Source organism: Primulina eburnea, chromosome 13 (assembly GCF_022965805.1).
Source record: "Primulina eburnea isolate SZY01 chromosome 13, ASM2296580v1, whole genome shotgun sequence".
Taxonomy (NCBI): Eukaryota; Viridiplantae; Streptophyta; class Magnoliopsida; order Lamiales; family Gesneriaceae; genus Primulina; species Primulina eburnea.
In genome coordinates, this window is record NC_133113.1 from 13315943 (window position 1) to 13327613 (window position 11671).

The window sequence follows — 11671 nt, forward strand, 5'->3', positions numbered from 1 at the left end:
AATTGTGATTGTCTGATATTATTCGGGATCATGATTTGCTAATTGGACCTTACGTACCTACTGAGAAAAGGAGTTTCCCGTTTTCACTAGAGGGTAGTGAAAGATGTCAAAACAGTGGGAGTAAACATTTATAAAGTTAAAGTCCATACTTTATATCTTACTAAATATTTTAAAATAGTCATTAACATTTATCTGTTTACTTTTCAGTACTATTTGACAATGTCTTCAATTCGCAATCCGCTTTCTACCATACTCGAAAAACATGTGTTAACCGGACCTAACTACCTCACTTGGCTAAGAAATCTGAAAATTGTCTTGAACTCGGAAAAGATTGCATATACACTAAATGAGTCACCCCCTGATAAGACTCCGACTGACTGCACCCCTGAGGAATTGCAGACCTACAAGGATTGGTGTGACCATGACTTGAAGGCCAAGTGTTATATGCAGGCTTCTATGAATGATGAGCTGCAGAGGCGTTTTGAGGGTGCAAAGAGTGCTGCTGACATTCATTTGCACCTCAAGGAGCTCTTTGGTGAGCAGACTCGGCCTCTTAGGCATGCTACCGTCAAGGAACTAATCACTTTGCGCATGCGAGATGGGGCCTCGGTCCATGAGCATGGCCTAAAGATGATTGGACTCGTGGACAAGCTCGTTGGCATGGATTTGATATTGCCTTCGGAGTTGACCACCGATGTGTTGTTGTTGTCACTGCCTAGCTCGTTTGATCCTTTTGTGGTGAATTTCAATATGAACAAGATGGAGCCGACCCTTGAGGAGTTGGTGAACATGCTTGTGACTTTTGAGTCCACCATCAAGAAAGAGAAGTCGGTTCTTTATGTGGGTTCTTCATCTGGTACGAAGACCGATCCACGTGGGAAGAGGAAGAAGCGTTCTTTCCAACGTCCCAAGAAGAACGTGCCCTTGAAGAGGCAAGCTCCGAGTCCCGTTGTGGTAGCTACACCAGATAAAGCTAACAAGACTGTTGATATTTGTCATTACTGCAAGAAGCCTGGACATTGGAGGCGTAATTGCAGGGAATATCTTGCCCAGAAGGGTTCTGGTAAAGGTATGTTCTACATTGAAGTAAATATCTCCATTAACTCTACTTCTTGGGTATTGGATACCGGCTGTGGCTCACATCTCTGTAATGATTTGCAGGTGATGGGAAGAAGTAGGAAGCTCAGGGAAGGTGAGACCTTCTTGAGGATGGGCAATGGGGCAAGAGTTGCTGCCAAGGCTGTAGGAGATGTTTACTTGTGTGGGGACCCGGACGCTGATCTGTCTTATTAATCATCTTTGGGATTTAATTATCAATTAAGATAAAACAGGGTCTAAAAAAATTTCTTTTTAAAAAATAACTGCGAAAGGTAATGGAATCTAAACAATATACATCTCTGTATAAAAACTACAGTTCAGTGAAAAGTACAATACTGTACAACCTAAGTCTAAGGTTCAATTACTAAATTCAAGTAATAAACTAAGTCTGCTACAAGTCCGGAATCACCACGCTAACTCGTCTTCTCTCATCGTCATCTCGACCCTGATCCAGCCCCACCTGTTGTCATGCACACATACAAAACAAGACAACAGCCGGATAACTCCGGTGAGAATAAATCCCAGTATAAAACATGGTAAACATGTATATACACATAATAATTCATGAAACATGCTGTCATGAATAAATCAATATATTTCATAATCTATGAAATTAAATCAAATAAGCATGCAACTCAAATCCAATAAACATGCATAAAACAATCTAAATCATACAAACATGCTATCATGCCTGAAAGCAATAACGATGGGCCCCATAATCTAGGAACCACATCCATATAAGCATGCAGTCCTAAATCAAATCATGTCTAGACTTGACTCGACTAGAACTCTAGGGATCCCGTGATGAATAAGACGTCAATGCCTGTTACCTACTCAACCAATCGTGGTAACCGTACGTCTTATTCCTAGACTTCGGTTCGAGCTGTATCAACGGCTGCAATAGGAGTAATACCTGCTCCTAAGTTGAGATACACCGAACGTCTAGAAGTCTGACAATGACTGTCAAGACTTTCCTATCTTAAATGCAATGAATAATAATCTGTAAACAAAGCATAATCATATTCATATCTGAATATGGCAATAATCTCATACATTTGAATAAAATGCTAAAATCAAAGCATAAACATATCAAATATAAAGAACAGTGTAGTATGTGATTTTGTTGGGAAACTCAAATGAGATTTCATTTGAGTTGGGACTTCCCGAATATCACATGCATTATACCTTTGTCTTCCTGATCTGATGAAGACGACGTCTCGAAGTCGAATTTGTCCATATCTGATCTGAAATGACAATAACCAATACACTGTATCAATGTGTAATCCAATTCACAATCTGTCTGGTCAATATCTGAATAAACTACAATCTGATTCATATCCACAATATCACAAGATAACAGAAACCAATACTGAATCTGATCAATCTGTACCAACTGATGTTTAGACGGCATAACAATACAATCTTGTAACCCCGTCAGTCTTAGCATCACAATTACACTACCAGAATTCCTAACAAATCTCAGTACAATCTATAACTTCAGTATCTGTACCCTGTAAAATGAATAACAACATAATTCTGATAGCAATCTCAATCAAATCAACTCTAAAATTCATAACAATTCCATAAACACTCTGTTTCTAAATCTGACTTCGATTCCACAATATCTACGGTAGTAGAAATGCTATATCTGAATCATATGCAATTATGACAATATCATAAAATCAATTCTTGTCTAAACGTAATAAAACTTACGTCCTTGCGTAGCCTGCGTTGATAGGAACACAGTACCGAAGTCGGATTTCAATTCAGATAGACGGTTTGCTCGCAAATCAATTTAAGAAAATAAGAACGAAGCTTTTCCCTAAACCCACGATTTCTTTCCCCTTTTCTGAAAATTTCGCATGCCAATATATATATATATATCAGAATTGCATGCAAGCTGAAACGTGGCACCTTTCTTCAAATCCAGCTGGCGCTCGGGCGGTAATAAAATTCCGCCCGGGCGCGAGCTCGGCGCTCGGGCGGTAAACATCTGCCGCCCGGGCGCGAGGAGTTCTGTCTCCGAGCTTCCCCATTGGAGCTCGGGCGGTCGAAATCTACCGCCCGGGCGCCACACTTGCTGCCCGAACCAACATTTGCGATGCCTTGGCGCTCGGGCGGTGCTTTTCTACCGCTCGAGCGCCGAGGGTTCTGTCCACTTTCTTGGTTAATCATGCAACGACGCTCGATCTCGACATAACGGTTCATTTGAGTTCATATAACCTCGATCACGTCAATTAATCAATGTCTGATTAAAATAATTAAATCTCGGGCATTACAACTTGCATTTGAACAAAGATTTTAAGCTTGTTTTAAGAGATGTTTTGTTTGTACCAGACTTGGTGAAAAACATTATTTCCATTTCTATGCTTGATATTGATGGATTTTCTTGTCTATTTAGCAAAGGTGTTTGCAATATTTACAAGAATGAATGTTTAGTTGGTACCAGAGAACTTGAAAACAATCTCTACACCTTAAAATTAAAAGATATTCCGATTAACAATGTCCAAGCAATAACAACAACAAATAAGCGCAAACAAGATACTCTTAATTTGGCACAATTATGGCATGCTCGATTAGGACATATTTCCTTAAGAAGGATGAACAAGCTAGTGGGAGTTGGCATGTTTGATATGTCCGATATTAATGCTCTCACGACTTGTGAATCCTGTCTGAAAGGAAAGATGACCAAGATTCCCTTTAAGGGCCATGTGGAGCGAGCCAAAGGGTTATTGGATTTGATCCATACCGATGTGTACGGTCCGCTTAGCATCACTACTAAGCATGGACATGCCTACTTCGTCACCTTTACCGATGACTTTTCGAGGTATGGGTATGTGTATTTGATGAAATACAAGTCTGAAGCCTTTGAAAGGTTCAAAGAATTCAGAAGTGAAGTAGAGAAGCAATTGGGACGAAGCATCAAGGCACTTCGATCGGATCGAGGTGGTGAGTACTTGAGTGCCGAGTTCCAAGAGTATCTTTGTGGGGACCCGGGCTCTAATTCTTATCTATGGGATTAAACGGATCATTAATATAAAAAGTGGGTCAAATTTTTGCTTCTACATTAACATCTAATGTAAATAAAACAACAACATATCTTTATTTAATTACAACATGAACACATAATATACATATCCTGTCTGGTACGTACTAAGAAATCCAGTGTTCAGCTACAGTACATAATAAAGTACACAACTAGCCATCTGCTATGCCCGAGATCACCACGCTATATCTGTCTCTCATCCTCTGCGTGACCCAGATCCTGCCCCACCTGTTGTCATGCACACATACAGACACAACAACAGCCGGAAAACCGGTGAGAACAAATCCCAGTATAAACATGTATACATGCATTAAAACAATCTAAAACATGAACATGCTGATATGAATGTCATTCATATAAAATCGTGCAAGGCGAATCTAATCATGTCTAGACTTGACTCGACTAGAACTCTAGGGATCCCGGTATGAATAAGACGATCTATCACCTACCCTCCCAATCGGGGTGACGGTACGTCTTATTCCTAGACTTCGGCCTGATCTGTATCCACGTCTACAAAGGGGCGGTGATCTTCCCCTCAGCTGGGATAGAACCGAACATCTAGAAGTCTGGATGATCTGCAGACTGCCCTATCTTAATGCATGAATACAAAATCTGTAAACAAGCATAATCATCTAATGCAATGTGACATGATCTGTAAACAAAGCATAGCAAGATTTGTATACAAGTTCTATAAACAAATCTATAAACAATCTTAATCATATCAAGATATAGATAATAAAACAAGTATGTGATTTTGGTTGGGAAACTCAAATGTGATCTCATTTGAGTCATGATTCCCCAAACAAAACATGTACTATACCTTTCGTCGCACAATCTGTGTCGTAGACGAAGTCTTGCTGCTGAATCTGTCAATACCAATCTGAAATGACATATATACAATGTACTGTATCAACCTCTAACTCACAATCAATAACGGTACAAATCTGATACCAATCCCAGTCAATTCAACTCTGAAATTCATAACAATTCCATACCGTGTCCGTTCTTAAATCCGTTTACGATTATACTATGTCTAATATGTCAAGAACAACATATATGAATCATATCTGATTCCTGCAACATCATAATTTCAAGACATGCCAAAACATAGTAAAACTTACGTCCACGCGTAGCCTACAACGCTAGGAACACGGTATCGAAGTCGGATTTCAAATCTGACGGACGGTTTGAAAGATACCAGCGCAAAAATTTCCAAAAGCTCTCGGAGCTTTCTCCTTTCTGATTTCTTATCAATTTTGAAGAGAAATTCACTTATATATATATATATATCTCGCCACTTGCATGCCATGAAACGTGGCTTGTTCTCGCCAAACTTCGCTGGCGCTCGGGCGGTCGAAACTTACCGCCCGGGCGCGAGCTCGGCGCTCGGGCGGTCAAGATCTACCGCCCGGGCGCGGAACGTTCTGCCGCGGTGCGAGATTCTGGCGCTCGGGCGGTCATAAATTACCGCCCGGGCGCCACACTTTCTGCCCGAACATCAACCCAATGAGCATTGGCGCTCGGGCGGTCACTTCCTACCGCTCGGGCGCCACTAGTTCTGCCCAACACTTGTGGAATTAAAATACTTTGCCCAATTTGGTCTCGATATGGTCCGGCTATAATCACATTAATTATATTCCATAATTCCGGATTAACAGAGTCCGAATCTTGGCATTCCATCATGCTTCTCATGACATAACATGCATTCCCATATCTTCAAATATCGCGTTAATGAAGATTAGTAATTCTCAGGCCCTTACATTTCTCCCCCTCTAAGAAATGATTTCGCCCTCGAAATCTCAAGCACTCTATATACAAGATGTAATAAAATCAACATTGACTAAACACTTACATCATACAAATAACTCGGGATGTTTCTGTCGCATATCTGCTTCTGTCTCCCAAGTTGCTTCTTCCACGCCGTGACGACTCCACTGAACTTTCACTAAAGGAATAATCTTCGTTCTGAGCTTCTTTTCTTTCCGATCAAGAATCTGTATCGGTTGCTCAACATAGCTCAATGTCTGATCAAGTTCAGCTTCGTCAGGCTGAATGACATGAGAAATATCTGGCATGTATCTACGCAACAGTGATACATGAAAAACGTCATGTATTCCGGATAGAGAAGGAGGAAGTGCAAGTCGATAAGCTCGATCGCCAATCTTCTCCAGAATCTCGTAAGGACCAATGTATCGAGGAGATAGTTTCCCGCGTTTGCCAAATCTTACAACGCCTCTAAATGGAGAAATTTTTAAGAATACTCTATCTCCTGCTTCAAATACTAACGGTCTACGTCTGATATTGGCATATTTAGCTTGTCAATCTTGTGCTGTCTTCATCCTCTTCTGAATAAGTTTCACCTTCTTTGTCATGTCACGAATCATATCTGGCCCAAGTTCTGGTACTTCTGAGACGTCATCCCAGTATAGTGGAGATCTGCACTTCTTGCCATACAAAGCTTCAAACGGTGCCATCTCAATGCTCGTCTGATAGCTATTATTGTAAGAAAACTCACAGAGAGATAGGGAATCTTGCCAACTAATGCCAAAATCTAGCACGACGGCCCTCAACATATCCTCTAATGTCTGGATAGTCCGTTCTGACTGTCCGTCTGTCTGAGGATGGTAAGCAGTGCTAAGGTGTAAGGTCGTACCTAACGCCTGCTGTAAACTGTGCCAAAAGTGCGAAGTGAATCGTGGATCACGATCTGATACAATGGACTTTGGCACTCCATGTAATCTGACTACCTCTCGAATATAAATCTCCGCCATTTGATCTTGTTTATACGTCATTTTGTACGGAATGAAGCACGCAGATTTGGTCAATCTGTCAATAATGACCCAAATCGCATCACAGCCTTTGGATGATCTGGGTAACTTCGTCACGAAATCCATGGAAATGTGATCCCATTTCCATTCTGGAATGGATAAACTCTGAAGTAATCCACCAGGCTTCTTCCTCTCGGCCTTCACCTGTTGGCAGTTCAAGCACTTAGACACATATTCTGCGATGTCTGACTTCATCTGTTTCCACCAGAATTGTGTCTTCAAATCATTATACATCTTCCTGCCACCAGGATGGATGCTAAACCGACTACTATGTGCTTCTGACATGATCTGATGCTTCAAGTCTGAAACATCTGGCACCACAAGACGGTTATTTACATAAAGCACATGATCACGCACCTGATTTTCTGACACATGCCCTGATCTGACCATTTGCATCGATCTCTGCACATTCTGATCTGTTCTTTGTGCTTCCTTAATCCTCATGATCAGGTCTGGCTCAACTTGAACAGCAGCAAGTCGTAGTGGCTTAGTCTTTGTATCAAATTCTAATCCAGACAAACAGCAATTCTCAACTAACTTGGTAACACCTATCGTCGATAAGGATAGGGAACAAACCTTTCGACTTAAGGCGTCTGCTGCTGCATTTGACTTTCCTGGATAATATTTGATCTCGCAATCAAAGTCCTTCAGTAAATCAATCCATCTACGCTGTCTCATATTCAGTTCTGATTGAGAAAACAAGTACTTCAGGCTCTTGTGATCTGAAAAGATCTCAAATTTCTCGCCATAGAGATAATGACGCCAAATCTTTAGGGCAAATACGATAGCCGCCAATTCTAGATCATGAATGGGGTATCGAACTTCATGTGGCTTCAGCTGTCTCGAGGCGTATGCGACCACATGACCTCGTTGCATAAGAACACAACCCAACCCTCTGTGAGAGGCGTCACAATATACAACGAAATCACCCGTACCTGAAGGTATCGCCAATACTGGAGCACTAGTCAGTCTCTTCTTTAGTTCCAGAAAGCTAGACTCGCACTCCTCCGACCATACAAATGGTGCATTCTTCTGAGTCAATTGTGTGATTGGCTTGGCAATACTGGAGAAATCTTGGATAAATCGTCTATAGTATCCTGCGAGACCCATAAAACTGCGTATTTCGGGAACAGAAGTCGGTCGTGACCAACTGATCATAGCTTCCACTTTACTAGGATCTACAGAAATACCATCTCCAGATATGATATGTCCCAAAAAGACAACTCGATTCAACCAAAATTCACACTTTGACAATTTAGCATATAATCTCTCATTTCTCAGTGTCTGCAGCACAATTCTGAGATGCTCTGCATGCTCATTTCTGGTCTTAGAATACACCAGAATATCATCGATAAAGACAATAACAAAGTCATCCAAATACCTCTGAAAGATTTGATTCATCAAGCCCATAAATACCGCTGGAGCATTGGTTAGACCAAAAGGCATAACAATAAACTCGTAATGCCCATACCTGGTTCGAAATGCTGTCTTCGGTATGTCTACATCTCGAACTCTGAGCTGATGATATCCAGATCGCAAATCAATCTTAGAATAGACTGATGATCCCTGTAGTTGATCAAATAAATCATCGATCCTAGGCAATGGATATTTATTCTTTATCGTGGCCTTATTCAACTGTCTGTAATCGATACACAGCCGCATCGATCCATCCTTCTTCCGAACAAATAGCACCGGAGCGCCCCAAGGAGATACACTAGGTCTGATATACCCCTTGGCTAGCAGATCTTCCAACTGTGCTTTCAATTCCTTCAATTCTATTGGCGCCATCCTATAAGGAGCTCTCGAGATAGGAGTGGTACCTGGCATAAGATCTATACTAAAATCTACCTCTCGCACTGGAGGTAACCCTGGAATTTCTTCTGGAAAAATATCTGGAAATTCCCGCACTATTGGCAGATCCGCCAATGTCGGGCTCGACTTCTGCATATCTACAGCATAAATAAAGAAACCATCTGCTCCTTTCTGTAACAATCTGTTCATAGTAAGAGCCGAAATCAAGGGAATCCGAGATCTGGAACCCTTCCCGTAGAATTTCCACTCGTCTGTCATCTCGGGTCTGAATCTGACAATCTTGTGGAAACAATCCACGGTGGCTCTGTATTTAGTTAACATATCGATCCCAACAATGCAATCAAAATCAGCTAACCCAAGTACGATACAATCTAGATCAATTTCATGACCCTCAAACTGTAAGATGCAATGTCTAACCGTAGTTACTGATATCAAACCACTTCCCAACGGAGAATTAATAGACACAACATCTAACAAAGACTCAACAGGTAAGGAATGCAATAATGCAAATCATTCTGAAATGAATGTATGCGATGCGCCCCTATCTATCAGTATATAGGCAGGATAACCACAAAGAGAACAGTTACCTGCAATGACATCATCTGGGGCATCCTGTGCTTGCTCTTCAGTCAACGCAAACACCTGGGCTTGTTGTCTCTGAGGCTGACTCACCGTTTGGCTACCTCTAGCTCTAGGCTGAGTCTGAGTCTGTGGAGGTTGAAAGGAATGGACAGAGGGAGCTTGTCTCTCAGGCTGAGCTACAGAGGCTGATGACCCTGCACTCTGAAATCTCTGTGCACTCCTCTGTGGACAGACTTTGGCAAAATGTCCTGGTTGCCTGCAATAGTTGCATCTCCCTGTCACCCCTTGACACTGTTCAGTCGCATGCTTACCCCCACAAGTGTTGCAATACACGCCTGTCACATCCGTACCCTGGCCAGGACCTCTCTGTCTTGACCCGCTGGAGCTCGATGAACTGCTCCCTGCCCTCTTAAACTGTTTCCCTTTCGCTTTCAGCTGATCCTTTCGCCCACTACTGCTACCACCACTCTCAAAACGAGGTGGAGGAACTTGAGATGGAGGTAGTGGCGGTCTCGGACTCGGTGCAACAAACGGCGCACTCTTTTGCCTAAGCAATCCTGCTTCAGCTCCTTTGGCACGGTTCAATGCATCAGCAAAATTATCGGGTCTCCCAGTATTAACCAACGTAAAGACATCTGGATTCAGGCCATTTATAAACTGATCTGCCATGGCCTCATCATTTCCTGAAACATGTGGTGCAAAACGAAGCAAAGAAGAGAATTTGGCAACGTACTCTTCAATGTTCAGTGCTCTTTGCCTCAGATTGGCAAATTCTGCACCTTTATCTTTACGATAGGAAATGGGAAAGAACCGCAGATAGAATTCCGTCTTGAACACTTTCCACGTGATTTCAGTACCACGTTGCTCTAGTGCTCTTCTCATGTTCATCCACCAGTTCTTGGCTATATCCTGAAGTTGATGGCCAATAAGCTTTACCCTCTTCTCATCACTGTACCCGAGAGACTCGAATAACATTTCAATGTCCTCAAGCCAGCTTTCGCAGTCAACTGCAAGTTCTGTACCTTTTAAGGTCGGTGGTCGGAAAGACTGGAATCGTTTCAGTAGAGTCTCCATAGGGGTCGCAGTAACATCCATCGGATCACCGGATGTGCTACCCTGCTCTGGTGCTGGTGGTCGCAAAGGTACAACTACTCTTCTAGGAGGCATGAATCTGATATACAAACAGATTAGTACACCTTCTATACAATCTGTCTCAGCCCTCCTCTGATCATATACCTCTGATCCAGAATCGGTTCTGATTCAATCTTTACCAATACATGCTGAAAATCAAATCAGATAACAGCAACATGTAATAGGGAAAGCAATAAACCATGCTAGCACCACAAAAGCAAGTAAGAAAACACATTCTACCCCGCTCATGCTACTCTATCTCAATCTACAGAACCTACTGCTATGATACCACCTGTTGTGGGGACCCGGGCTCTAATTCTTATCTATGGGATTAAACGGATCATTAATATAAAAAGTGGGTCAAATTTTTGCTTCTACATTAACATCTAATGTAAATAAAACAACAGCATATCTTTATTTAATTACAACATGAACACATAATATACATATCCTGTCTGGTACGTACTAAGAAATCCAGTGTTCAGCTACAGTACATAATAAAGTACACAACTAGCCATCTGCTATGCCCGAGATCACCACGCTATATCTGTCTCTCATCCTCTGCGTGACCCAGATCCTGCCCCACCTGTTGTCATGCACACATACAGACACAACAACAGCCGGAAAACCGGTGAGAACAAATCCCAGTATAAACATGTATACATGCATTAAAACAATCTAAAACATGAACATGCTGATATGAATGTCATTCATATAAAATCGTGCAAGGCGAATCTAATCATGTCTAGACTCGACTCGACTAGAACTCTAGGGATCCCGGTATGAATAAGACGATCTATCACCTACCCTCCCAATCGAGGTGACGGTACGTCTTATTCCTAGACTTCGGCCTGATCTGTATCCACGTCTACAAAGGGGCGGTGATCTTCCCCTAAGCTGGGATAGAACCGAACATCTAGAAGTCTGGATGATCTGCAGACTGCCCTATCTTAATGCATGAATACAAAATCTGTAAACAAGCATAATCATCTAATGCAATGTGACATGATCTGTAAACAAAGCATAGCAAGATTTGTATACAAGTTCTATAAACAAATCTATAAACAATCTTAATCATATCAAGATATAGATAATAAAACAAGTATGTGATTTTGGTTGGGAAACTCAAATGTGATCTCATTTGAGTCATGATTCCCCAAACAAAACATGTACT

At 41.7% G+C, this 11671-nt stretch overlaps 1 protein-coding gene across 1 annotated transcript; it reads right to left on the reverse strand.

Annotated features, from left to right (window-relative positions):
* Nucleotides 1-4118: 4118 nt before the first annotated feature.
* On the reverse strand, nucleotides 4119-10440 carry LOC140810307 (uncharacterized). The gene is made up of 3 exons (XM_073168180.1): nucleotides 10389-10440; nucleotides 9372-10151; nucleotides 4119-4372 (listed from the first exon to the last, which is right to left on the reverse strand). The coding sequence occupies exons 1-3, from the start codon at nucleotides 10438-10440 to the stop codon at nucleotides 4341-4343; spliced, it is 864 nt and encodes a 287-aa protein (XP_073024281.1). The 3' UTR covers nucleotides 4119-4340.
* Between the last annotated feature and the right edge of the window lie 1231 nt (nucleotides 10441-11671).